The 23,944-nt window shown below is 37.7% G+C and overlaps 1 protein-coding gene across 6 annotated transcripts in view; it reads right to left on the reverse strand.

Annotated features, from left to right (window-relative positions):
* The window catches only part of ADGRV1 (adhesion G protein-coupled receptor V1), a 554,175-nt gene that overhangs the window by 273,320 nt on the left and 256,911 nt on the right, over positions 1-23,944 (reverse strand). For 5 of the 6 annotated variants that reach the window (XM_032846581.1, XM_032846569.1, XM_032846573.1 and 2 more), the window contains 4 exons: positions 21,958-22,207; positions 21,300-21,439; positions 19,623-19,783; positions 10,856-10,956 (listed from right to left, as the gene is read on the reverse strand). In XM_032846581.1, the coding sequence (XP_032702472.1) occupies positions 10,856-10,956; positions 19,623-19,783; positions 21,300-21,439; positions 21,958-22,207 (652 nt within the window). Of the gene's footprint in view, positions 1-10,855; positions 10,957-19,622; positions 19,784-21,299; positions 21,440-21,957; positions 22,208-23,944 lie in introns of those variants that run through there. The other variant, XM_032846588.1, reaches the window with a different exon arrangement.

Raw genomic sequence — 23,944 nt, forward strand, 5'->3', positions numbered from 1 at the left:
GCCCCATAAGATCACTTACACATGCCATCTTCTGTAGATGAAATTTGGCCATGAAATGCACTTGGCTGTTGATATGTAACATGTAAATGTTTCAATTTGGCAATAACATTCAACCTTACAACCAAAACATAGTGCCTGAAACCAAGTTCCTCCCATCCCTGGCAGAACATAGAGTTTATGTACTTGGGAGATTGGATCCAAATGGGGGTTTGCTAGAAAGGTGATTCTAGACTCCACACAACTAACAAGCCTGTAGGAAAGGATGTTTTACTTTTACAACTGTTGTTATTTTGGCCCTCTTGTTTATCATTTGGTATAGCATATGATATTTAAAAAAGGAATAGTCTTTGCTCAGGACCTTAAAGCTTAACTAGGCATATGGGCAACCACATGTAAGACACTCTTTTTCGGTAGAGCAAGCAGTTAAAGCTCCAAGACGTGACTTCCTAGGACTTACTGATGTATTTGTAAATTTAAGAACCAATTTTGTAAGGGCCCATCATTGAAAAGATTTACAGAAGGAAGCAAGATGTCAGAGAACTAAAAATGAGACTTAAGAGAAACCAACTAACATGATGAGTATAGTAATAAATATTAGTTATACCTCAATAAAGCGAGAAAAAATAAATAAAATTTATGGCAGTGATGGGTGCATAACCCTGCATATATACTGAAAGTCAACGAATTATACACTTTAAATGGGTGAACTCTATAGTCTATGAATTGTATCTCAATAGAGCTGTTTTTAAAAACGTCTCCAAGAGACCACGCTCTTCCATTCCATGGAAGGGGAGGAAAAGGCACCACAGCGGAGTTCTCCAGTATACTTGGAAGACAGGTGGGAAGGGAGAGCAAGGCTTGGAGCCACCAGACCCAGCTGAGGTGGGATGGCGTAGGAGGGCAAATAATGTAATTTTTTTGGGTCTCCTATTTCTCCAGTGCAATGCAGAGGTAATAAAAACAATACTGACCACCTCACAGTGTTGTAAGGGTTACAGGGAATTTATGCATATCAGTGTTCATAGCAGGAAGTACGTAGCAGTACCAAGTGTTTCATCACGTAGTACTTCCGTGTTTTTGAAATAGAAGTCTGTTTCAATTTCCAAATGTATACACACACACAGGCACAAGCTAACATGACACACCCACTGTAAATAATATATATGTATTTTATGTTTTTCATATATAAAGGCATATATATTTTTAAAAAGACATGTATATGCCTATTTAAATATATATATGAAAAAGCATACATTATATGACATCTCTATCTATCTATCTATACAGTTCTTAAGGTTTCAACAACTCAATACAAGCAATAAAGACCCAAGCACTTCGAAAATACTCAAGATTAGCAGGGGAAAGTCTCATCTTAAAAATATAAACAAAGCAAGGGTGCCTGTTTGGCTCAGTTGGTTAAACGTACCACTCTCGATTTCAGCTCAGGTCATGATCTCAGGGTCATGGGATTGAGCCCTGCATGGAGCCCCAGGTCAGGCTCTATGCTCAGTGGGGAGCCTGCTCCAGATTCTCGCTCTCCCTCTTCATTTGCCCCGCTCACATCCCCCCCCCCACACACCCCTGTGCTTGCTCTCCTTCTGTCTCTCTAAAATAAATAAGTAAATCTTTAAAAAGCCTTTCTGGGACAGTACAATGAGAAGGGAGGCAACCGGCAAGATTGAGCTGTTTTAAAAGGGTGGGGCTGAACAGACTTTCCCCTTCCTCACAGTTGATTTAAGAAAACCTCAAGAACACGAAACCAGGCTAGGTACTCCAGAAGGCATTAGGAAGTGTTCATCTCAGCAGAACCCAAAGGGCCTCTTCACTGCTCTGTGGCAGCAGGAATCAACCTCGCTTTCCTCCTTTGCTCCCTTATTCTCCAAGTCTTGTGTTTCAAGTTTTTTGAACACCATCTATTATCCTTTTAACAACTCTGCAAGGCAGGCATTCTTATTCTTCCAAAGACTTTTCTGATATGGCTCAGGGATAGTACTCCATTCTCCTTTTAATTCCCAAATTGGGTCTCTTCCCCCTACACTCCATATTTGTTACTTAAAATATTCATAGAAACAATTTTTCTCAGATGATGATTTTCCTTAGTTAGGGACATCAAAAGTAGTCTTTTAAAAGTCAAGGACAGTTTATGCTTCTTAGGCTGTAATAGAAGATTCCAAGCTGGTATTTTCTGGTAAAGTCTGGATTAGTCTCACAAATTTTCCTAGTAACAAAAGCCATGTTGCAAACATGATAATGTCACTGTAGCCTCATTCAGAATATTACTCACTCTTTCTGTTGCTTTGCTACTTCAGCACTTGGGAAAGTTTGAATTTCCCAGTAGTGTGACCACGATACTATTTTTGTATCTTCAGCGTCCACTTATTGTCAATTTAGGGAGAACAGTTTATGGTTGAGCTGAATTTTGGAAGCATGCTGGAAAAAAGGTGGATTTCTTTATGAAAATATTTAAGAATATATATAAAGAAAATGTGTACTGAAGAAGAAAGCAAAAATAAAATACATTATTTCTTCTGAAATTGGATTAAAATTCAAATTTTAAGATTTTTTAAAAAATTATTTATTTGACAGAGATCACAAGTAGGCAGAGAGGCAGGCAGAGAGAGAGGAAGGGAAGCAGGCTCCCTACCGAGCAGAGAGCCCAATGCAGGGCTCGATCCCCGGACCCTGGGATCATGACCTGGGCCAAACACAGAGGTTTTATCCTACTGAGCCACCCAGGCACCCCTAAAATTCAAATTTTAGTCTATCTGAATACCAACATCACTTTAATCCCTTCAAAGCACATACTTGCAAATAACTAATATTAATATTTTTGGTTGTAAAAACAACTAATCAGTAGTTACAAATTTTCTTCCTGATTGCAGAGTCACATATAAAGGCATCAAAGAAATATGGATTCAAGAAATGGGGGAGGGGGAGCTCAAACTATAGCTCTAATCTTCTAGATGTAACATGATTAGGCTAGGCACACTAGCAGAGTGTCACTCATTTCCATGCAATCAAAAAGTATAAATAAAAACAGGGACCAAAGAGAAATGCACTAAATCTTATTACCCTTTCATCAGTTTTCTATAAAAGGTTCTATTTCAAAAGAGGAAAATACCAGGATGCCTGGGTGGCTCAGTCAGTTAAGCAGCTGCCTTCAGCTCAGGCCATGATCCCAGGGTCCTGGAATCGAGTTCCCACTTCGGGCTCCTCACTCAGCCAGGAGCCTGCTTCTCCCTCTGCCTGCTCTGCCTGCTGTGCCCCCTACTTGTGTGTGCTTGCTCTCTCTCTGATAAATAAATAAATAAAATATTAAGGAAAAAGAAGAGGAAAATACCAATGAGGAGTGTGGGGGAGAAGGGGGAAATCTCCCCCTTTTGGCTGCTGGTAGCTGGTAGCCCCAGGGTCCACCTTCCTTTCAGTGAGCTTTTTATGACCAGGGGCACCTGAGTTGCTTCCCTTCCCGAGCTGACTGTCCCCTTCCTTCAACTGCCAAACTTTTCTCAGGTGCGGTCTGATTTAGCCTTTCCCACATCTTCCCTACCCCTTTATCCTCTAACCTTTTATGTCTCATTTTCATCATCTCTCTTCAAAGCTTCCGGTGACCTTGTTCTTGCCAAATTTGAGGACTAATCTCCCACTGACACTCAATCCTTCCATTTGAAACCTTTTTCCCTTCCTTGGCTTCAGGAACTTTAACTGTGCTTTAATTATCTGCATCTAATGATCCTTCTCATTCTACATGGCAGTGTTTTAAACACATGGGTTTGAAGCCAGACTGCCTCAAGTTTGAATCTTTCTTCCAGCTGCCACATTCTACCAGTGAAGGTTAAGACAGGTAATGGAACTTAGTCCCATTTTTCCATTTGTAAAATAGGAATGATGGCAGGTCCTGGCTCATCTGGTTGTTACCACAATAAGGCAATACATGTAAATCACTGAGTGCAGTGCCACAAATGACATTAACTATGTGTATTCTATAATCACAAGTTCTCTACACAACCTGTCTCAAAGAACCTACTTCACAGTGTCAAGACCTCCATGCCTATGTAGGTAACATCGAAACCACTAGCTTACATGTGTTACGGAAACTTCAAACCCCTAAGGCTACACACTGCACACATCCCATCTATTAAACCTTTCCGCCTTTTCTATTTGAGTCAAATGAAACCACCAGTTTCCCAGGCACCTTAAAATCATCTACCTTCTTTGGTGATAGAGTAAACCTCATTAATTCCTGATTTATGTGGCAGTATGCATAATGGTTAAAGGCAAGGACTGGAGCCCGGTTTCTTGTGCTCAATGACTGGTTCTGTCCCTTACAACTGTGTGACCTCAGGAAAGGAACTTATATTCTTCATACCCTGACTGCCCCATCCATAAAACAGGGGTGATATCAGTACCTATATCATAATTCTGACCTCATACGATACTTAGTATTATATTAGCATTTATTAAATAATGTAAAATGTGCAATGTGGTCTTTTTATTGGTTTAGAGAGAAGTGAAATTCCAAAGCTTTCATAGAGCAAAACAGGCAATTTTTTTTTTGTTTGTTTGTTTGTTTTTTTTAATCAGTTCTTATTTCTTCCTTTGGACTCTCATTACCTCTACCATTGTCCAAGCTCACAACTCATCCTAACCAGACAAGGGTAAAACTGCCCTGTCCAGCTTCTTTAAACTCATCTCCCTAAATTCCAGCCTCTCATCTACTTTAATCCATTTTTCATTTGATCCCTAATTGCCAGATTAATTCTTAAAAACACCCCTTTCATACCGCACCTTTTTGGACTGACTCCGTCGCTCTCTCCCCATGTTCCTCAGGCAATATGAAACTGCCTCCCCTGTGGTTGGAGGATCTATTTCTTCATCCACAGGTGCATGCCTCACAGAAGTGGAATTCCCCAGGTCCATTATAACCTCCATGCCTTGATCCTTGCTGTTTTCCCTTCCCAGAATGTGCCTCATTCTTAGTACTCACATCTTACACTTTCTTCAACAACAAGGTCAATTCCATTTGCTCATGAAAACCTTCCAGCTGAACCCCCGCCCCCAACCCAGTCCACAGCTTATGGAGTACTATACAGTATACTAGAGAAGATGAGATTTGCGTTCATACTGGGTTCTTACAATGAGGTTACTATTTTAGACTGTTATTTACATAGTTCCTGTGTGCATAGCTTGCCTGGAATTTCCCATTGCACAATCTCAAAACTGTGCATTATGGTAGATGAGTTCAGAGTGGCTGAGTTTATGGATGAGTGATGATCCTCACCTGGGATAAGCAGGGTTTGCTTAGATTTTTTTTTTTTTTAATTTCAACACATGAATGGGCACCAGTCATGAATGTGATATAATTTGGGCCATTAAGACTCAAACAGATTAATCAACTCAACTTAAGTGTATATTCATATCTGTATGCAGAATGCTCCTCATCCATGTTCACCAAATTAATCTCTACATGAAGAAAAGGCACAATCATATACAGAATTTTTTGTGCGAAAAATAAAAATAGAAGCCTTACATACTTAATACCATTTAAGTGGGGGCACTTTTGAGCTCTTTAGAGGAAAGAAGGACTTGGGGAGGGGCTGGCTACACTTTCTTTCTAGTGGTTTATTTTATGTCCAAAAACAACACTGAGAAGCTCTGCCCAGTATGAAACGCTATGAGAAAGACCAAAATAAAAACCTAGTCTGTACTCTGAGTTGTACATTGGTTTGCTTATCTAAGTACCTTTCCTTTTCTTAGTAACCCAGGGTGGGGGGGGCAGGAGGGAGAGGACAAAACAAGAAAAAAAAACAGCAGCAGAAGTCTTTCCTTCAAGAAAGAAAGACAAATGTTCGTAAGTAGTTTCAAAGGCAGTGACACTTCCTTCAAAAGAAAGTAAAAATTTAATTAGTAGCATTTCTTAAATAATTTCTCATAGTAAAGGAAATAGGTTGACGGTGTGGCTTTAGCAATAATAACAGCAAAAGCAGGATTGGCAGCAACAACAACCAAGATTTCCTTGGGTCGTAACATGGTTAACCTAACTTCCTAACAAGCCCCGTCCAGAAACCCGTCCTAGACTTACTGGTTCAGTATCCGAATTTTACTAAGATGCCGACACAAAGTATAAGAAACACTTTTCTAACCTACTTATGTACGCACTAACAAAAAATCCTAAATGTTCTACTGAATAATGACCCTTTGTGTTTCTCAAGTACCCAATCGTCAAAGCATGATCCAATTTTGATCCTTGCATGTAAATTCTTAAAGACTTTCCTTTAGTAATGAAAGCAGAAATAACATAAGATACACTGGTTACCAAGTGATGAACCAAAACTTACAGCCAATGCTCTGATTAGTTGACACTTTATAATTTCTGTCACATTCTGCTTCAATTGATAAAAATATACCTGTTAGATACATGTTTTCAGACTCTACACACACAATGGCTTTCCCGAGCTGGTGGTCACAACAAAATAGTGCCAAGCTGAGGGAGAGAACCTGGGCCCTGCGGGAGCCAGAAGGAGCCTGTATTTGAGAGGTTACACATGGCTTCTGGCTTCATTCACATGTAGTCAATGTTTCTCAGAGTCTCAAAGATACTAGATATTCAAAGCTAAAATGAGACAGCCTGCAGATTAAAGCAGACCCTGCTGGCAGGAATATCTGAGCAGCATTCTACCTGGGAAACAAAATGACAGGGCAAAACGACACCCCAATTGTTGCAGAATGAGAATATTGGGCAAACAATGATAGCCCAACCTCAGCTAGCTACCAGAGAACGATCCTCTGAATTTTAAGGGAATTCCCTCCTTGCCTTTTATTGAGGAGAAGGCCTATATAGTTAATACTCCTGCATATCTAATGGCCACGATAAACTTAAATTTAAGCATTTAAAATTCTCAGACATTCTCAACTGTCATCTGAATTCAGATAATATATAGACTGGCTGGCAAATTTAATCATTGTTACATATATATTTTTCCAGACAAATTTATTCTTTAGTTTCAAAATATGTGCTTAAGACACACAAACAAAAAAACAGAGGGAAAAGTCCCAAATATTTCCCTCTGTTAAGTTTACCAATCAGAGTAAATGCAGCTCTATCTTATCATGTTTTCTATGAGAAAACTTCTGTTCTTTTTTTAGATTTGGAGAATTGCTTTTCCTGACAGAACCCCTAGAACCAAGAACCCTGAACTGCAAACTTGTCCTTTGTCCTAGTTGTTTACCAGCCTTATCAGGGCACACATGGGTTGGCAATGTGATTCTAAGATAAAAATTTCAAAGATATAATTAGATGTTTTTCAGAGAAATATCACCCAATACCATGAAAATTTGTTTGCTGCTTTTCACTTCATTCATACACAATTTCTTGCCAGTAGTAATTTTCTTCTAGGTAAGTGAGAAATATTAACTTGGCACTGAAGAAAAATACATGCTTTTTAACATAAGCAACACAGAAAATACAGATCTTATCTCAAAAACTTCTACCTGTGACATTTCAATGAACACATATTTCAGTATAAATAACACACTTATTAAATGTTATTCACAGCAAAAAATACAATGATGGAAACAATCTTATGCCCCTGAATTTAACTATAAGTGATAAAGGACAGAAAATACATTCTTAGCTAGTGATGTACAAACTTTCTTAAAGTACCCTACACATTTATTTAATTCCAAACAAAACGGATTTAAAAAAACAATGGTAAGAAGCCACAAATGTATATTTACTATGTTGCAGAAGAATACTCTCTAGCCCAAAGAAGTGCTATAAAAACATCTCTCAAGTTTTCTACTGAACTCCATTTTTGCTAGACTAAAAAACCATGAAAAGGAAAAAAAAAAAAAAAAAAATCTTCTACTGCCACCTGCTGGTTATTTATAGTCAATGATTCTCAAAGATGCTAGAAAGATAAGATGCTACAGATTAAAGCAGAATCTTTTGACTTTTAAAACAGGAATAATCTTTGGATTCTTGTTTACCTTCCTCACATTTATAGACTACATATAATACATTTTATAATAAATTATGGATGTATAGTATAAGTATACATTTTTACATATGTTTCTAGTATAGAAGTAGATCCAGAAGCTTATTTTCTTGACTCCTGACTGCCTTGCTCATTGATTGATACCCAATGCTCTGAAATAAGTCAGAGATTATCACATTTCCATTCTTCCCTTTCCCACAAAGGCCATTTAACCTAGTCAAGGTAAGCAATAAAGATTTAAAACTGAATGCTTTTGGCTGACCTGTGAGAATTTGCAACTCAAACACTCCAGGCCAGCTACAGAAGTTTCATTCTTGGAGCCAAAGAAGGATATAAGCCAAATATCTATTTCTGAAGACTTCTCAAAAGGAAACTCACACTCTAAGGACGTCAACATAACGTTGATGGAGGATTTTAAATGAGAGATCCAAGGTTGGAACTGGAACACCCCCTGGCAAGATTCCGTAACTGGAGATATAAACACGATTTTAAAAATTCAGAAAGGGCGGGCCCAAGTTCCTGTAGTCAGCTTCATTTCTTTTTTTGGAGAGTCTGAGAATTTAAAAAAGCCTTTGCTAAGAGATTTTCAGGGAAACAACTATTCTCTTTCATTTAGAGGATATTTAAAAAAATCAAAGCAGATAGGTAAACCATTTTGAGGAAACAGTACTTTCTCCATCAATGATATACCAATTCTTCCTACCAAAATAAATCATGGAAACGATGTTTTCAGTGATTTCATGTCACAAGCCACACATTATAGAATACTTCATGCCACATGGCTTCATCTATTCTAAAAATAAACCGAAAAACATGGATTTGACTAACTTTCTTCTCTAAAATTAATGTTAAGTACAATGTGAATCAGAAGGCAATGTCCCAACATATAAATCCTGGGTCCTTCTTTCACGTCCCTAGACATGAGCAAATTTGTCTGCTAGGACACTGAAGAGTTGTCTGTAATTCTACAGTGCTATAATTAAGACTTGTACAAATTCTGCTGCCAAAAAATCACCAGAGTGGGTGGTGAATGCAGCCAAGTAAACTCTAATTATGGAAGGCGGGTTTTCTAAGATCTTACATACAAGAAGCAAAGGCAAGATCAGACAGCTAAGATAGGTTACCAAGGCAATATAAATAGCTTTGTCAAATTCAATGCAAGCCCCCTTTTGGGAACAGCTGTTACCTCCCCTAGCTCATAGGTACTTCAAAAAAACTCAATCTGGAATCCTCCGCTTAGAGTCTGGCTCTTAATTGTTCCCCCTAAATTAAAGTTAGGAAATTTACAAGTGCCATTTTCACTCCTGCAACCAAAAAAAGTCAGCAGGAGTCCAGTATCTCAGAGAATTTTTCATTTTATATTTTAGCTCCTCCACCGGTATTATTTTAAAAACTTCTGTTCAGAGTTCAATGAAATACTTTTAGCACTCTGAAAGACAGTATGCAAATCCTAAGTGTATAGCACAATAAATTTACATAAATTGAATATACGCATATAACCAGTAGCACCCAATCAAGAAATAGTATTTTTTGTACTCCAGAAGGGTCCCAACTACCTAGAAAAGGGGAAATTTTACTTTATAAAATAAATACAAAGTTCTCTCAATAATAATATTATATAATGTATTATTACTATCTGGACCTGTAATTACAGCCTTCAAGTAGAAGTGATTATACTTTTCCCCTTTGCTTATACAAGCATCTATGCCCACCTCTCCCCTTATCAACAAACTGCATGAAATTCTCATTCAAGTCCCAGGTCAGACATCACCAGCTCTATGAAGACTTCCTGGACTTTCACAGAAAAATAAATTAAGCCATCATCTACATTCACAGAGTAGTTTGCAAATAGTATATGTTCATAGTACACACACACACACACACACATTGTCTACTGTTCTAGGCTGTGAGTACCTCATGGAGAGAAAAGGCAACTAATCGCATCTTTTGATCTGTCCTCTGTGTTTAAACTGGGATTTAAATTTTGTGCTAATGAATGACCACATGTTTCTCATGCTATTATCTTATGCAACTGACACTCGAATAGTTTTTCAGAAAAGAATGTTCTACCGAACCATGTTCTTTAATATTAAACAGAACAAAATACAGGTGACTCTTGAAAGACATGGGTTTGAACTGTGTGGGTCCACGTACATGTGGATTTTTTTCAATAAGTAGAGTACTGTAAGTGTCTTTTTTCCTTATGATTTTCTAAAATAATGCTTTCTCTAGCTTGCTTTAACCTAAGAATGTGGCATTTAATACACATAACATACAAAATATATGCTAATCAACTGTTTATATGACCTGTAAGGCTTAACAGTATACTATCAGTAGTTAAGTTTTGGGGGAGTCAAAAGATAAATGCAGATTTTTGATTGTATGGGGAGTCAGTGCCCTAACTCCCGTGTTTAAGGGTCAACTGAATATTATCCAGATATTTTAAATATGTATCATCTTAATGCCCGCCATATAAAAGGATTTGTAACAGAGCATATTTTATTCCAACAGATTAAATACTATGCTAATTTTAATACATATACACATTAGTTATATATTTAGCATATATAAGTTGAGAATATAATGCTTTGTGATAAGAAGCAACTCTTTTCTTGTAGGGGATGATAGTACAGTACTTTTCTGGAGAAAAACATTCACCAACTTTTGAGGCTCTGAAACGCTTTTGAGGCTCTGAAACTCTCATTTCCTCTTACCATGCTCCTTCTCCATCCTCTGCTATAAAACAAAACAAGCTTACTTCAACTAAGTTGAAATTAAATTTTACTTATCCAACTCGGTTCAAGGGTCACAGGAGAAACGTGAACATCTCATGAAAGGTAGACATTCCGAAGCTCCCCTACCTGTGTACCTAAGCTGGCTGCCATCATGTGAGTCAGAAGTTTAGCTGCAAACATGGAAAATCTGGCACAGAAGATGTGGGAAAGAACAGCCAGGCAAAACCCTGTAGGAATAAAAAAAAGTCCACGAGCAGTTTTACAATCCATGAACAAACAGTCACGCAGCAAAAGTCTTTGGAAGGCCTACTGCCTGCCTATGCTGCATAGTGTGGTTATCTGGCAATGACGATACTGCAGTTTTAATCTACTCCATTTTATGTGACATATAAAATCTGCACACTGATCAACTAAGGCCAAAGGACAACTTTAATTTTCAAAGAGCCACATGTTCACTTCTTTACTCAAAAGACTGCCCAAAGCAAGCAGATTAATAATTTCATTAAACTTCCGGTTTTCTATGTTTCCATTAGACAAGTTATACTGTTTGAGAAAAGGATCAAATTCCAACCTAACTTATTAAGAACAGGTGGCTTGGCAACATAGAGATATTTAGGGAGGTGAAGACGATTTTTTAGGCATAAACCTGTGAATGGTACGACTTAAACTCAGGCTTAGTAATTACCCCCTTTTTACCTAGTAGGAATAGTTATGTAATTACAACAGTGGTAATTAGGAGTTTTAAGAGTTACTCTATGCTACTGGGGGCCAAAACTGGGAACAAAATGTTTTTTTCCTCTTGAGATGACTTTCAAACTAAACATCCACATTTTTAAGCGGAATAAAGCGGAATAAAGAAAACTATTCTTATCTTCTTGAAATCTACTTGTCAAGGCAATGATTAGAAACTCAGTATTAACAAATCTTTTATCTTGCAATTTGTATGAATTTCTTTTAATACCATGTTTTAAGTACAGGATGTGTGTGTATATATATATGTATATATATATTTATTTATTTAAGATTTATCTATTTATTTGAGAGAGAGACAGAGAGAGGATGAGAAGGTGAAAGAATCTCAAGCAGACTCTGCACTGAGGACAGAGCCTGATGTGGGGATCAATCCCACCACTGGAGATGATGACCTGAGCCAAAACCAAGAGTGCACCGCTTAACCAACGGTGCCATCCAGCAGCCCCGAGTATATACATATTTTTAAAGCATTTCCTTTCTAAAATTTAAATGTGCTGCGAATAGTAACCCATTTGTTTTTTCACATAAGCCTTTTTTTTTTAAGATTTTTTTTTTTTTAATTTGACAGAGATCACAAGTAGGCAGAGAGGCAGGCAGAGAGAGAGAGAGAGAGGAGGAAGCAGGCTCCCTGCAGAGTAGAGAGCCCAATGCAGGGCTCAATCCCAGGACCCTGGAATCATGACCTGAGCTGAAGGCAGAGGCTTAACCCACTGAACCACCCAGGCGCCCCTCACATAAGCCTTTTAATCCCTCTCAATAATAGTGTTATTAATAGCGTTATTTTGTCAAAGAATTATCAAAACATAATAATTGGTATGTATACACTGCTTTGCCAGGCACGTTGTATGCATTACCTCACTGCATTTATTCCACATTTGCTTTCTCATTATCTTCTCTGAAGCTATGGACCTAACTGCATGTTGGTGTAGGTGGACTGGGCATCTGCCAAGTGCCCACATGGGGTCTATCACTAATATTCCTTACAGCAATGCCTGTCTTAACTCCTTTTGGGAAAGGCTTTCAGTATGTATAGATTTTAATAGGTTAGACAAAGTTCCACACAGGAAGTGAGTCTGCATTAGTCAAGGCTTTGAGCCTAGGCTTTTGGCCAAGAAATCTACAATAATCCAATTTCAGGACGACTGCTCTAGGTTGATCTGGGACAGGTGTGCAGCTCTTGGGTCTGCCCCAAAAATCCACCCACACAGGTACACAATACGTCCAGAAACTGCAGAGTCATGCCTGACTTTGCACCCTTACCTAGGTAGTCTATAAACTAGACTAGTCTATAAACAGAAGCTGATGCTCTGAACTCACCAAGGTACACTCTGATGTTCCTGTGATGATCAAAGCTAGTTTAAACTCAAAATTTCGGGTGTGTGTGTGGTGTGTAATATACTGATTTCAAAAGCAAGGCCTTGCAAAATTTTTGTCAAAATAGGCCACATGATCATAAATATGTGCTTTTCTGTACATCTATTGTGGTAGATGCGAGGCCACAGGATTAGTGCCGGACAAAGTAGAAATATACATGAGTCAACTGTTCTTTTTTTTTTTTTTTTTTTCTAGTTCACGACAAGATCTTATTCACAGCCTTTTCCCTTAACTTGGTAATTCTCCATTATACTCACATACATGAAATAAATTTTGTAGTTAAACTTGACCAGCTCAATAATACCTAATTAAGTATATAAGCTTCAATTAAAATGCTAGCATGACACCTGGTGGTGGTCCTGGATTCAAAGCCAGTGGTGGGAAAATGGGCTAGATTCTATTAGCCTTTAACTATAATGCATGATAGTGATCTGGATACATTTTTTATTTATGGGAGAAGGTGCTAAAAAAACTCAAGCAGGCTGTCCCCTAGCCTTAGCTGGCCTTGGGGAAGATACTGAATACCTTAGATTTAAGAAATAAATACTTCAGTTTCCAAGTTCCTAATGCACTATATGCTAAGGACTTCCCTTTTTTTTCTTATCTGATAACGAACAGCTACATTTAGCACATGTGATTTAATCTACAAGGTTTTTTTTTTAAGTTGTAATAATTTTTTGGTTTAAATTCCTTTAATATAAATATGTAAGTCACAGGGTACAAAATGTTGTAACTATAAATAGAATGTTTTTTTTAAAAAATGAGGTATAACAATTCTAAGTATTACTTGAAGGTGTACTCTCAAGTTTTTAAAAAATTGACTCCTTGACAATTATGTAGAAACAACAAGCAGCTGGGTGCCAGGGTGGCTCAGTCTATGAAGCCTCTGCCTTTGGCTCAGGTCATGATCCCAGGGTCCTGGGATCCAGTCCCTGCTTCTCCTTCTGCTATTCCCCCTTGTGCTCTCTCTCTCAAATAAATAAAATCTTAAAAAAGAAAGAAAGAAAAAAACAACAAGCAGTTAACTGAATAATTTTTCTTTCCTTTTTTTTTTTTTTTTCTCTTTTGGTGGTTTCTACATCTGGCATGGAGCCCAAACTCATGACCCTGAGATCAAGGCCTGAGCTGAGATCAAGAGTCAGACCCTGACCCAACTGAGCCACCCAGATGTCCCCCTTTATTTTTGTTCCTAGCACAGTGTAGTTTACAAACTCAGTTGGAAAAGAACAATTAATAAGTTAATTAACACAATGACTTTTCTATATCATTAGAAAGTGAGGGGAAGATAAACTATCCTTAACAAAACAGCATTGATAATCTTTGATTTAGAGGAGAAAAACTCTAAAGAACTCCTAGATTCTTTTGCTATCATCAAACTGGATCAAAGACCTTATCTATCCACACAATATTTATATGTTTGTATGAGTATAAACACAGGTAATGCTTGTATATGAATATGCATACCCAGAAAAATTATCTATCAGCATCCCGTAAGAATAGGATACATTTTCCAAATTACTGGTTTATCCCTCCACCAGCCAAATATTAAGACTTTTTGCCATGAAATCTTTGAAAAATGTTCATAACTTTTGTATCTACCTATGTATCTATCTCTGTCTTCTCTGCAGATAAATCTCAATAAAACCAAATGTTCACTACACATTATTAAATCAGTTATTATGTTGTCAGCTTCCTTTTTTTCTATTTTTCCACCTAATGCTAACTGTAATTGTTACTTTGTTTTACTTTTTTGTTGTTCATCTCTATTGATTACCAGATTTCTGTACCTCTCCTCTTAGCATGGTGCCACCTGGTTACTGCAACTAATAAACTAAAGGCAGAAAAACAAAATTATCAAGCCTGAAAAGTTTTCTCTGTTGAACAAACGTCAATATGAATCACCTTACAGAACACAAGATCTGGGGGAAAGGATTTCTCCCCAAGGGATGAGGTTGCCAGAGGGCTAGCCTCCAGAAAATCAAGAGTGTTAACCCTGAGAATCACACGTGGCTATCTACATTTTAATTAATTAAAATTAAATAGAATGAAAAATTCAGTCCTCTCTTGTTCCAGTCATATTTCAAAGGTTCAATAACCAGATGTGGCTGGTGGGTACCATACTGGACAGGGCAGAACATTTTTATAATCAAAGCAAGATCTATTGCTACGTTAAACTGTCCTGAGTGAAGGCCAAAAAAAGAGTATGCTTTTTCATACTCTTTTCATATTTCAGGATAATTTTTATTAAAAATGATAAAATGAGATGTTTAATAATTTTTATTAAAAATGCTAAAATGATGGGGCGCCTGGATGGCTCAATGGGTTAAGCCTCTGCTTTCGGCTCAGGTCATGATCTCAGGGTCCTGGGATCAAGCCCCGCGTCGGGCTCTCTGCTCAGCAGGGAACCTGCTTCCCCCCCTTTCTCTCTGCCTGCCTCTCTGCCTACTTGTGATCTCTCTCTCTCTTCGGTCAAATAAATAAATAAAATCTTTAAAAAAAAATGCTAAAATGAGATCACCCAAAGTACAACTTAGACTTACATTGTCACAAGAACATCTTATTGGAGGATGTCAGATCAACAACATATATTCATTTATTAATTTAACAAGTAGGTATTGAGAAACTACCATACACCTGTGGCTCTGTTGAGCAATGGGGACACAATGTTCAAAAAGGTAGTACTTGCTGCTCTACCCATAGCTGTGTCTATATTTCTAGCTGTATCTTCTCCCAGACACAGACTGGTTTATGAAAGTTCAGAGGACATAATTCTGAGCAAAGAGATGTGCAGGAAAACATTCTGGGTGGTTTTCAGGAAAGTTGTCATCATTCTTAAAACATGATCCAAATAAGTGCCTTTCCTTTGGCAAGCCTAGATGTTGTTGTGTGATACTGAGAGCTGCAGCCAGTTCAAGACCATGTAGGGACAAGACTGAGAAAACAAAATCTTTGAGGAAAGCAAGGCAGAAAAATGAGAAGGGGGTGGGCTCCTGAGGACACCACTGAGGTACTGAATTAATCAACCTTGAACTAAATTTGTTTATTTAAGAAATGCGAGCTGTCTTCTGTTACTTGCAGCCAACTTCATCCTAAATAATACACCCCATGTACAGAGAAACCCAATGTTTTTATGCCATGTCAGAATTAAAACTAATCTCTGACTTACTGTCCACAGTTATCTCTTCAAATTGTTTTTTAAAAAGATTCTTATAATACTTTTTTTCTATTCTTCATGTTAATAAACTACTTTCCCATTTGATAGAATGAAGCTGTTTTGATATACCTTCCCCCATAATCACAATGGCTATTTTAGGACAATGATTACAGTGAATATAAACAATATTTTTGGAAGAATGTAACACAAAATTTTGGAAGAGTCTCTTACTTTAAAAAAATAATTTTAAATGAATGGGTGGCATCTGGTAAAATATTTTTTTTTCTGGAAAAACTATCAGAATCTCAGCTTGTAAAACATAAAAGACATAACTAAAATAGTTTTGTCATGTAATAAACCTTGGACAAAAGAATAAGCATGCCTCAGAGGACTTTAGATTATCTTGATTTATTTATCCTGTAAGTCTTATTATTAGCAATTTATGGATGGTTATTTTTCTGTTACTTAACTGTGAAACTGACATTGGATTGACATGTATACACTTAGTAATCTGTCAAGTAAATAAAGCCATTAGCCATTTAAAAGGGAAGGCTTTAGTTTGACTAACGTGTTAATGATCTCTTTACCATGAGAGAACAAAAAAAGAACAGATGATATAAATGTAAGGTCTCTGGTCCATCTCTAATCTCAGCTTAAAAGTCCTCCACACATAGGAGACTCAGCCATAAGAGCATCACATAAGACCTAGTTTGCATATTGATATTAAAACTGAAAGGGATTATGGAATGGTACATGGTCTTGTTCAGATCACAAGGCCACAGGAATTGTGAAAGTCAAAAGTCAAAATCACAATGATTCTGACTCAATAGCCTGTATTAGTACATCAACAGTTACAGGAAGCAAGGTAGGCTTCTTTGACATTATTCTCCAGATAGTCCTGTGTACCTCAAACCACACTCAGGATCCTTAATAATTACACTATAAAATTATGGCATTATGGCATTATGATCTAAGGTTCTTTTAAGCTGTATTTCTTCCAAGTCCCCTCTGAAAGTGAGTTTTATGGTGTTACACTAAGTGCACGGTTTTGGTTCACTTGTCCTTTTATATCTTTTTAGCTTCAAAAGGTAACCTTTGCTTAATGTCTTGGTATTTGGTAAACTGGTTTACAGTTTTAAAAGCCACAGGTATATATCCCCATCTTTCTTTTTTCTTTTTTCTTTTTTTTAAGATTATTTATTTATTTATTTGGCAGACAGAGATCACAAGTAGACAGAGAGGCAGGCAGAGAGAGAGAGAGGAGGAAGCAGGCTCCCTGCTAAGCAGAGAGCCCGATGCGGGGCTCGATCCCAGGACCTTGGGATCATGACCTGAGCCGAAGGCAGAGGCTTTAACCCACTGAGCCACCCAGGCGCCCCTATCCCCATCTTTCATCTTTCTAAGCTGAGAATTACTAAGCTCCTTGCCCTTGTACACCCATTTCACCCACTTTGATCATTTCAGTTGTTCTACTCTAGTGTAGGAACCAGACCTGTAAACTAGAACTGGAGCAGATACACACTGTGATCTATCCTGACTTAAATAAAAAGGTTTACTTCCTGTCTAATTATATGTCACCACGTTTCATGAAAAGAGCTGGTCAGACTGCTTCCAAATAAAAATGGATATTTGGTGTGGTCTGACATAAATTATAAAATGTGTTTGGAAGGGGCACCTGGCTGGCTCAGTGAGTGGAGCATGCAGCTCTTGGTCTCAGGGTCGTGAGCTCAAGCCCCACATGAAAGAGAAAGAAAGAAAGAAAGAAAGAAAGAAAGAAAGAAAGAAAGAAAGAAAGAAAGAAAGAAAGAAAGGAAGAAAGAAAGAAAGAAAGAAAGAAAGAGAGAGAGAAAGAGAGAAAGAAAGAAATAATAGAATGAAATGTGTATGTAAGATACATAAAATTCTCATCTCTAGTTCCTGGGGCCCATCAGAGGCTTGGACAGTTACCCTCCCATGGCAGCTGACACTGAGACACTAATACAAGGCTGTCTTTGTATCTCCTACTGATCTACAGAACATGCAATAATCACTACAATATGTCATGGACAGAGAGGAATAAACCCAGTAATTTCAAATATGACTCTAAGTTAATGGAAGAAAAGCAGAAACTGATATGTAGGTGTTCATTTTGCAAAAAAAGATATATTAGTTAACAATTCTTCCAGGAAATATGTTATAGTCCTGCTAGCTTTCTATAAAATCAAGATAACTTTCTCTCGTCAGTTTTTAAAACTCTGATGTTCAGTATTTAGATCAAGCAAGGGATTTCTATGGGTCATGGTAGTAGTACTTGGTTTTACATCTTGATAGAAATATATAAAATCTCATCTAGATTTTACTGCAGCATTTTATCTTTTGGCTTTATTTTATATCTATGAAACTTTTGTAAATATATTAGCATTGAAATAAAACAGGATGTCTACATCTCATTTGGGAACTACATGGACCTAGAAGAATCTATCAAGCAAGAAATGTTATCCTTATAAAAGATGTTAATAATAAGAAATTATTAACTTTTACTATTGAATCTATTAGGTTTAAAATTAAGATAAATTAAGGGAAATGTAAAATCTTATAAAATTAAATTATAGTGGAAAGATTTTAAATAACCAGGACAAAGAATAATAATAAATTATTTGTGTCTATCTCCACAAAGTTTCATAATAAAGATTATTAAAGGGATTGTTTGCACATCAAATAAAAAAGACTCAAATGCAGTGATAATTACATTTACAGAGAAAACATTATTAAAGTTGGCTATCGAAATGTCTGAGTTAGTATGTTTACCACCCTGTTACGGTAATACAATTTAAAATCATTTATTATGAATGGAGAAACTACGGTATAGAGAAAATAAGTAATTTGCCCAAGCCACCAGCAGAACAAGGAGTTGAATCCAGGCAATCTAGCTTCAGAGTTACCCTGTATGCAGTTCTCTGTATAGGACACTGTTCCTAGAAGCAGCAGGGGACTGTAAAGGATGACTTAGAGCACGGAATGAGTGAGCATAGGGAATAGAAATATAGTTAAAGGAATTCTCAGAGTCCTACCTACATAATCAATACAGCAAATGAGAACAGTCCTACAGTTCTCAAAAATTAAGGTGTAAGTAAATAATTTCTCATATGTTAATACAATTGAGGCTGCTATTCTTGCCAGAAATGGGGCCTTCATGTAGAAGATGAAAGACAATTTATTTTTGAACACAGTGATTGAGTGTATTTAGAACTCCAAGGTTGTATGTTTGTTTTTTTAAATGAAAATACAAAATGCTTTGTATATATTATCTCAGACAATCCTGACATTCTATTGGAGCTTCTGTCTCACACTACATATTATATTCCTTATGAGTTGGAACTATCTTGTTCTTTATTATACCTTATTATAGAATTACACTGTATCCCTTATTATATCCTCATTATTCATTATATCAGTACACATCTGGCCTTCTATAAACATCCATTGTATGAGGTAATGAATAAGACAATGGGAAAGTTTATTTTCTCCTAGTACGGATGAATTACAGTATGTTTGCATCTTGCAAACATGGGAAAACAGACTTTCATTCTTACAAATATTCAGAATTATTGAATCGAAAATACCACAACTAACCTGAGACACATATAAATCCAGAAGAGAAAAAAGCTTCATTGTATGAAGACAAGTTGTCGGTCTGGGCGTAGACTGCATACACGGACATGTATGAACAGGCACATTCCACATAGTCTGAAGTGTCCTCAACCACTTTGCAAAACTGACTGTCAGACAACCAGCTAGGGCAAAAACATAATGGTCACTAGGGCTCTTTTATCAACACTTAAGGTATTCGAGATGGGTTTTCAAGTAAAAATAACTTTGTGAACTTAAGTGTTCTTTACTCAAGCATTAAGCAGACCAATTTTCAAGAAAAAACACTGGAGGGAACATCTTGTCCTAGACATGATACAACAAGTTCAGCAAGATACCTTAAGAAGCAACCTCAACACTCACTAAACCTGCAAATGCATTCCTGACACCAGAGAAGCTGGTTCTCCCAACAGAGCCATGCTCCTGCCTAATCTGAAGCAATACACCCCAGGCTTTCATCACAAGGCACACCTCCCTCGCACTGGAAAACCCCAGAAGATGGACATGCACACTCTCCACACTCCTCATTTCACCATTCCTTGTATTTTGAACCACGTAAGTTCCTTAAAAGATTTTCCATGTTTCTTTCTTAATCTTTTTTTTTTTTTTCCCCTACTTTGAAGCCAGTTACATTACCTAAAATCTTTCGATGGTTCTTTCAAATGTTTCTGCTATAAGATCGGGATACTAACACAAAACCTTTGTCGTGATTACAGCAAATGTAGTGTCCCATGCCAAGCCTCTGAGCGCTCCACAGGGACCACTGCTTTGGGCCTCTTGGATCCTTTACTTTTCTAAGGACATAAAACTTAATCCCAGCTGCAGATGCAGGTTTGAAACATTCATTAGGAGTTATGTATTAAGGATGGCACAGTACCTGTATATTAAGTTTAAGATCTGTCACCAGGCATTTGAAATTTTTACTGAAAATTATTTTTTCACAAAGAAAAAGACTAACCAGAATTCTGCAGTTTGGAGGACAGTTGGTTACCCAACAAAGCTGTTAAATGCATTTAGAATTTCAGTCTGTGCAGCTGAAAGTCAGAAATGCACAGAACCATGTGACCGATTTGGACCCTAAACCCTCTGGGTCAGCAAAGCCTGATCCTCCCGCACTGACTAAGTTCTGGGTAATGGAACGACTCAGAAACTTGAGGACGGATTAGTCCAAGGAGATTCTACAGAAGAATTATTCTCTTCTTCCCATTCCTGCGTGTGGTTTAATTCCAAAATATACCCCAGGCCATATATGGACTAGAATTATAAATCCCTGCTAATCCCTCTAAACACAGAGCATCAGATCCAGAACCATAAGCCTGATGGAAGGGGCAAAGAAAATTTCCTTTCCTGACCAGTAAATTAACCAGTAACCACAGAAAGGTCATGTGAATTGAGCAGAAGTCACACTGGGTCTTATGGAAGTGGTAATAATAAAGAAGTAAATAGTGTGTTAAACACATATTTAGCTGTTGGGCTGCACTTGCTACCTGGGCAAAACTAGACCATTTCCTTCACTGCTTTGTCGTTTCTATGGCAGAGATGTTTCTCTACTCCAAAGTCTCACCTCAGGTCACCCTCTATGTTCACTACAGAAATTGGGCTCCATTGTAATAGGACAGGGAAGGAACGAATTTAAAGAATTTTTAAAAAATTATTCAGTACCTTGCAGCAGCCTGATTCCAAAGGAGACACAGAGATGTCTGGGGGATAATCCTAGGTTCAGCAGCATAAATCCTGTAGAGAACCTCATTGTGGTCTGTCAGGGGTTGTGAAGTCAGACCTTTCACACTCAAAGACAGTACCTGCAATGCCACCAAGAACAGAGAAATGGATGAATTTTAACATCAGCGTCATGACTGAATTCTGAACTTTGATTCATTTTCCTAGTTACCCTAGTCACTTGGTTAAGGCCACTATTTAAATAATTAGCTGACTTATGCATGCAGGGAATCTGATTGGTTTTTCATTGCAAACATTCTACTTCCTTTTCAGTTCCTGAGCAGCCTTCAGCTGACAATGCTCACTTTAACTGTCCAACTTCATCATGAGTGAAGAATATAATACGATATCCTATTAGTGAAGACTACATTTTTCACTTTCCCCACTGTATATATTTTACTCAATAAAACATGAAGGAAGTATTTCCAACTCTATTTGAGACTACACATTCTACAAATAGTTCGTAAAGGGAAATATTTCATAATTAGCTCACCATGTGTAGTCCTTACCACAAATCTGATCAAGTGAATGCATTCTGAAGAGTGTGTCTGCTAAGGAAAAATCTGATTCCAACCACATAATTCTTTAAATGATAGATTACCTTATTTTTCAGGGCATGAAGATTGTTTCCAGTTATAAACCACTGCTGGCTGCTATATTCTGTAAACTGGACTAATTCACATGTACTTTTTCCAGCCATTATTTCTGTATTGGGAACCTCCAATAACCTCTCTGGAACTCGAATATAATCACCTTCTTTTCCTTCAAACTTGTGCCCATTGATTTGCTGAGGATACCAGTGAAGAGCCAGTATGGACAAATATGGGCAACTGTTAAAGATGGTTTTGCTTCTGTAACAGAAAAGCAAAGGCTCTGCTAAAATGGCATGCACTTATATACGCATATCCACTTATATTTATTAAAATGCATTACACAGGGGCCCTGTTCTTTATGCGTAGCTATGACATTACCAGCCCAGAGGCAGTAAGGACGATGTGCTTTTAGTGCCTTTGTGGCTAACTGTCATGATTTTTTGCACAGCACTTTCTGCATCTTTTTGCCTGATTCCCCCTTGTAATCTAAAACATGGGTTTTAGAAAGCTGTTTCACGGATATCAGATACAATCTGTGGCTATAAAATGTACTTTTTTGTGTGTTAGTCACATCAGCATTGGTAGAACAGATTAAGAAAAGGGCACACCACTAAACTGAAACCTCTGCTTTAAGAAATACCATCTTAGATACCTAGAGCATGTTTTCATTAAGAGTTTACCTCATCTCCTTCTAATCTGTCAGAGCATTTCGAATCTAATCATGTGATTGGTAAGAGAAATAGCCTGGAGCTGGGATCTTTGCCCTTTCAACAATGGTGTTTTAAACACGTAGGTATAAGATCCTATACTCACTAAAAGCGCTTCCAAACCTCAGTGTGTGTTGAAATCACTTAGAAGTGTGTTTAAAAATACGGATTTCTAGACCACATCCCAGACTGACTAAATCAGATTCCTTGCCTGGAGAGGAGGCGAGGGGCTCTACCAGTCTTATTTTTTAACCAGTCCCCCAAGGGACCTAATAAACCTTGTCTTGGACCCATCATGTTTATGAACAATGAAGACATACAAAAATAAATCAGATCTGAAACCTGCCTGGAAAAGTTTGGAGACTATTAGGATGTTAGGATGAAAATTATACATTAAATGTTAAAACTTATATGGGTCACAGTAGACAGAGAGTATTAAAATCGAATCATGCATCTAAATGATATCTTGTCAAAATCCCTAACCTGGGAAATGGAGCGGAGAATTTTAAATGGAAAATCTGAGGAAGAAAAGGAAAGGAGAAGGGCTTTTCCTTCTAGTTAAATCCTCTCTCTAAAAAATAATAATAATAATAATAATCATCATCATCATCATCATCATCATCATCTTCCATGGGGCCCCTGGGTGGCTCAGTCAGTTGAGCTTCTAACTCTTGATTTGGGCTCAAGTCATGATTTCAGGGTCCTGAGACTGAGCACTGGATCAGTCTCCTGCTCAGCATGGCGTCAACTTGAGATTCCTTCCTCTTTCCCTCTCCTCTCCCTCAGTTCCTTCCCCCACTCACTCTCTCCTGCTCTCTCTTGCTCTAACAAATAAATAAATAAAATATTTAAAAAATAGCTTCCATAACTTTAACTACCGCATTTGATTCACTGCCTTCAGATATCTATCTTGAATCCAGCCATCCACCCAGGCTCTAGACCCTGTTGTCCAAGACTCCTCCTAAAACACCTGCCCCTTCAAAACAGCTCACCAAAAACTCTTCTCTTAATCTCCCCATCCAGCGTTCCACATCTTCGCTGGTGACTTAAGCTCAAAGCTGCCATTGTAGCACCCCCTGAGCGGGTACAATGTAAGTGAGACCAGTGACCCTCAGCCACATGGCTGCACACCCTCTCCCCACGCTCCCTGGAGTCTCCTGGGATTTAGCCCATCAGTGCCATCCTGGACCCCAGTATCTTGGTATACTGAGACCAATCTAACATGCACAGTGACTCGACCCAGCCCTGACAACAGCGGGCCAAATTCCTGGCCCTCTCACTGGCAAAT

The sequence above is a fragment of the Lontra canadensis genome, unplaced genomic scaffold (genome assembly GCF_010015895.1).
Source record: "Lontra canadensis isolate GAN:19392208 unplaced genomic scaffold, GSC_riverotter_1.0 scaffold4, whole genome shotgun sequence".
NCBI classification, from domain to species: domain Eukaryota; kingdom Metazoa; phylum Chordata; class Mammalia; order Carnivora; family Mustelidae; genus Lontra; species Lontra canadensis.